The 5,543-nt window shown below is 43.0% G+C and overlaps 1 protein-coding gene across 1 annotated transcript; it reads left to right on the top strand.

Annotated features, from left to right (window-relative positions):
- Positions 1 to 1,503: 1,503 nt before the first annotated feature.
- LOC308408146 (piggyBac transposable element-derived protein 4-like) lies at positions 1,504 to 5,543 on the top strand. Its single transcript, XM_080900269.1, has 2 exons — positions 1,504 to 2,892; positions 2,991 to 5,543. The coding sequence occupies exons 1-2, from the start codon at positions 1,633 to 1,635 to the stop codon at positions 3,411 to 3,413; spliced, it is 1,683 nt and encodes a 560-aa protein (XP_080756395.1). The 5' UTR covers positions 1,504 to 1,632; the 3' UTR covers positions 3,414 to 5,543.

Genomic DNA, 5,543 nt, shown 5'->3' with positions numbered 1-5,543 from the left:
TGAGCATACAGATGCAGCCCCAAAAGTTCCCAACATAAGTTATTAATTTCCCAGCATAGGTAACGATGCAGATTATTTCAAATATCATCCTCCAAAAGTGCTTGTGTGAAGAAAAATTGCCCTGCTCCCTGCAAAGGTAGGGGTGGGTAGGGTGTGCTGCTTGGCAGCTCAGTTATGGTACTGTTGGGTGGAAATGAGCCAGGTACAGCGTGTGGTGGTGGTGCACATGCATAGATGTGCCCACCATGGTGTGGTGGCAGGTTGAAAGGTTGTGGTGGTGGATGCATGACTTGTCTTAGCAGTAAAAATCCATCTGCAACTGAACTTGTCTCTCAAGAGTGACTTATAATTTACTGTGATGTTCAGAAGCTCGCCTCTCAGATGTCTCCATCATATCCAGAATTCTTTTCTTCATCTGTATGTCCACCTCTGCAACATTACGCAAATGTGTTTCAGTTGAAAGTCTTCTTTCAAGTCTGTCCTGTCTGTGGCCCTTGAGTTTTGCCTTGACAAAAGGTAGAATAAAACAATGAAAAACTAATTAACCACAATAAATGTTAAAAATAAATCAGTGGTGGAATACCAAGATTAATATTTACTTAAGTGCTACACTTAAATATTTTAGGTTAAGTGTTCTCTTTTCCTATACTTTTAACTCTACAACATTCTTGAGGTAGGGATTCAACACCAACACAGTTACACTGCAGATTCAGATGAATATAAATCTGTCATTATGATGACTTCGTGTAGGTTAAGCTACACAGTAGTTAAAGAAATGAAGCCGAGCTGTATCATTACTAGGTCAAACCTAAAGGTGCTAAAGGCATCTATAATTGGGCTACTGAAATACAGTAGGGCATTCGTTTATACATGTATGGTAGGCTAACCTTATTTCCCCTGACAAGTCTCCCAGTCCACGTTTTCTTGTTTTGTTTTTTTTTGCTGTTTCATATTCCAGTGTGATATTGAGGAATAATTCCACCTCACTGTCTGTCACATGTACGACTCAGTTCTGCTTCTATGCGATGTCTTATCGGATTTTGTGCTTTTTTACCAAAATGTGCTATTTGGCTATACTGACTCTAGTAGGAAAGACTCGAATGCTTTTTAGTTCTCAAGTAAGAAGCCAAACTTTTTATATTTGTTGTTATTGTTCTTAAGAAATAAAGTTGGAAGTAAAAAAAAGTTCCACCGTCTTTGTTTATGCTTTCCCGCCCTGGCTTCAAGACTTCCGATTGGCCAACATTTCTGCAAGGTTAGGATTATATCGCCACCTGTTGCTTTGGCGTGCTCATTACAGCGTTTGCCTTTGTTTTTGTTTTGTTGGAGGGGGGGTTACGCGTGGACTGAGATATTTTTCTCAAAACTTCACGTGTGGACGGGATTTTTTTAAAACGGAAAATCTCTGTTTTCAAAAATACCCGTGTACGTGTGGACGTAGCCTAAACAGTAGAGATGTTTGTAGCTTTACGTTAGCTGGACTGACCGGAAGCAGGGTCCATGCGTGACGACTAACCGGATAGAGTTTTGAATCGGTTTAGTCCTGCACGTGCTGGCAAAAGGGAAGGCAAGAGAAACGATCTCCTGGCCGCATAAGGAAATCTATTTAAATATCCGTGATATCCAGTCATCATGAACTCTGAGTACGAGGATAGCTCCGCGTTATCCCCCGTGGAATCTGGGGACGAGGAGGAAGAGGAGGAGGTATCGGAGGCAGAAACAGAGCAGCTGGGGTCCAGTTCCGACTCGGATGAAGATGAAAGCGAAGAGAAAATTGATGAAGCAGCAGCGGCTGGAGATGAAAACGGAGAGAAAATTGATGAAGCAGCATGGACGTCAAAAAATGGAAAAATATCTTGGTCTCCCACAAACGCTGAGACGTTCCGCTACATCCCAGCAGCCACTGGTCTGACCCCGGGACCTACACGCTATGCCACTCTCCGAATCGTTGACCCCATATCCAGCTTCGCGCTGTTTCTAACGGATGAGATCGTGAAGCATATTGTGTCCATGACAAACCTGCATGGGAATCGCAAAATTCCCGGCTGGCGAGATATAGACGCAGAGGAGTTTCGGGCTTATGTGGGGCTGCTCGTTTTGTCCGGTGTTTACAGGTCAAAACACGAATCAACGAAGAGCCTCTGGAGTGAAAAATGGGGACGGAGCATTTTCCGGGCTACGATGTCCGAGAAGAGGTTTCAGAACATCAGCAGAGCACTGCGGTTCGATGATAAGCTATCCCGCCCCCCACGCCGTGTTGACAAGATGACTCCCTTCCGCAAAGTCTGGAATATGTGGACGCACCGCCTGGAGATGCTGTTCAGCCCAGACAGAGATCTCTGTGTGGATGAACAACTCGTCGCGTTCAAAGGCAGGTGTAGCTTCAGGCAGTACATGCCAAAGAAGCCGGCCAAATATGGTATCAAGATTTGGGCAGCCTGTGATGTCAAAACATCCTACGCATGGAGACTGCAGGTGTACACGGGCAAAGCAGCTCCAGATCGTGTTGAAGTCAACCAGGGGATGAGGGTGGTCCTGGACATGACAGAGGGGCTCCAGGGACACGTCGTCACCTGTGATAATTTTTTCACTTCCTGTGCACTGGCAGATGAGCTACTCAAGAGGAAAATGGCCCTGGTTGGCACAATTCGCCAAAACAAGCCTGAGCTTCCACCTCATTTGCTCCAGGCAAAAAAGAGAGAGATCTTCTCCTCCATCTTCGCTTTTACAAACACCCACACACTTGTGTCTTACATCCCCCGACGGGGCAAGAATGTGCTGCTACTAAGCACAAAACACCGCCGCCCAGACGTGAGCAAAGAAGGGAAGAGAAAGCCTGTAATAATCGAAGATTACAACAAATGCAAAGGAGGTGTCGACAACCTTGATAAGGTAGGTGTCATTACGAACCAGTTATGCATATATTTATTCATTCTTGCTCATATTCATGTCTAATATATATGTATGTTTTATGCTTCTTTTTTTGTTAGGTTGTTGGCACCTACTCCTGCAGGAGGAAAACAAATTATTGGCCAATGGCCCTCTTCCACAACGTCCTTGATGTTTCACTTTACAATGCCTACGTCCTGTGGACATTAATCGAGTCATCCTGGCAGAAGCAGAAAGGACACAGACGGAGGGTCTTCATTGAAGAAGTGGGAGAAATGCTGGTGAACCCACACATAGCAAAGAGAGGGCACCTTCCTCGCTCATCAGCCGCTGCAGCAGTAGTCACAAATCTGACTACTGCTGCAGCGGCTACAGGCCACTCTCCCATCATTAAATGTAAGAGCAGGGGGAAGTGCGAACTTTGCAAAGACAAAAGGAGAAGAGTTTTCAACACCTGCTGCAAATGTGAGAAGTATACATGCAAGGACCACAGTGTGTCCATTTGTAACAACTGCCCCATCTGAGCAGTAGTGATGTGCGGATCGATCCTGAAATATCGATTCCTCCGATACCAATCGTTTATGTTCTAGAATCGATTCTCATATTAAAATATCAATATTTTAGTAATTTAGGGTAAAAATATTATCATTAACAGGAACACAGAGGAAAGAAACTATATCATTCGGATTGTCTACATTCCAAGGAACTACTTCCTCTTCCGCCTTTCATAGTCATGTGCGAAATGCGGCTGTATAAATGTCTTGCTGCCCCTTGGCGCGCGCACTCACAACACTGGCTGAGCGTAATTGGAATCATGTGCGGGCGTATTTTACATCAACAAACAGCCGAGGCGTGGTTTGCGATACATGTGTCAAAAAAGGGAGGTGTTGTGGTCATACTTGCCAACCTTGAGACCTCAGAATTAGGGAGACATTCAAAAAGGGGGGGGGGATAAATAAATTACAGTGTTTATTTATCGGATAAAATATGTTAAATATCACCATTCTAATGGGCCGGCCCAGAAACAGCAGGGGTCCAAATTCAGAGGCTGCTTCCACCTGAGGACCCGGCCTTCGCGGTCTAAAGAAAGCCAGGTAGTGCGTCACGAGCTCCCTCGGTGGAGTGAAACTCTGCCGTCTGCTCCTTGCTATCTAAAATATAACCGGGCGCTGGTGTAAACCCTCGACCGTCTCACACTTCTATTTAATCATTTCCTGTTTGACGTTTATTCAGCTGTGTGAAAACCCCGGAGGAACCCTCCCGAGGGATTAATAAAGTTAAATTTAATTTAATCTAATAACTTTAATCTCAGCCAACCCGATTTACTCCCGAACAAATAAAACACTGAAAAAGCCCAACAATAACATTTTTAATTATCAAAGTGACTTATACATCATGTTTAACCCGAGTAGCGAAAGACCGCGGGGGTTTGAAGACGATGTGTCGGCTCAGATATTTGAAGTTTACACAGCTACATTCTCACCTGAAAATATGTTAAAAGTTTTTTTGCGACCCAGAAAGAGAAATAAGAGTAATATTAAAACGAAGTATCTGGAAACTGGAATTGGCTGGGCCCTATGAATTCTGCGATATGGTTTTTCAATTTTGTTGTCCGGGTGTAAAATCGGGAGAAATTCGGGAGAATGGTGGCTCCGGGGCACTGAAATTCGGGATTCTCCTGGAAAAATCGGGAGGGTTGGCATGAATGGTTGTGGCAACATCACTAACCTTGTCAAACAGCTCAGAGTAAATCATATCACAGAATATGACGAACATATGTTGAGGCGAACTGAAGAGGACAGGGACAGGTGCTCTCACTGAGTCCTTTAGTGCTACAGGCTGGCAAGGTGTTCAAATAGTTCAAATAACAACTTCAGATTTTTTATTTCTATATGATGAATTCTGCATTATTAAGTGATAAGAACAAGTATCTGATGTCCTGTAATCATTATGACGCTATAATTTGAGATACAATAAAAGATACAATAAATAAAATACATTTTTGTACAAAGTATCGGTATCGGATCAGTATCGTTGATATTAGTTGGTATCAGATCGGAAAGGAAATCAGTGGTATCGCACATCACTACTGAGCAGGACTCTCACACCCAGACACATACTACCTCTCTCCCTGTCTGTTATCAGATTATTCTGTTATTATATGTTACCTTATATATGTAATCAAAGTAGTTGAATTAGAATACTGCTGTAGATCATATTATACCCTTTAATATAGAGTGTGTGATCTGTATATAGTTTAGTTCTCATTATACTTTTGAGTTAACAGAACATATTCACTTATTAGTTTATTAGATAAATGTGCATCACTCTGTATCCTTGATCTGCTGTGAATGTGTTACACTGTTTTCTTGACATGCTTAATTGTTGAATCATAAAAAGAAGGTTGTAAGCAGGAGACTCTGTGTCTAAGATAGGGGAGATAGACCACATTCCATACCCCCACCTTACAGAGAGCAGAGAAACAACTGCCGAGGTCATAACTTAGGCGCCGTAAGAGAGAAAGAATGTTAATGTTTGGGCTTGCATTTTGAGATTGCTGTGACCCTCTTCAGGCATGTCTCCCCATCATGATGGTTCTAAATGCTCTTTGTGTTGAATTGTATGGAAATAAATGATTGTTGATTGAGCATATA

This window comes from Rhamphochromis sp. 'chilingali' (assembly GCF_963969265.1).
Source record: "Rhamphochromis sp. 'chilingali' genome assembly, chromosome: 13".
NCBI lineage: Eukaryota > Metazoa > Chordata > Actinopteri > Cichliformes > Cichlidae > Rhamphochromis > Rhamphochromis sp. 'chilingali'.
This window is presented reverse-complemented; position numbering and strand designations above follow the sequence as displayed.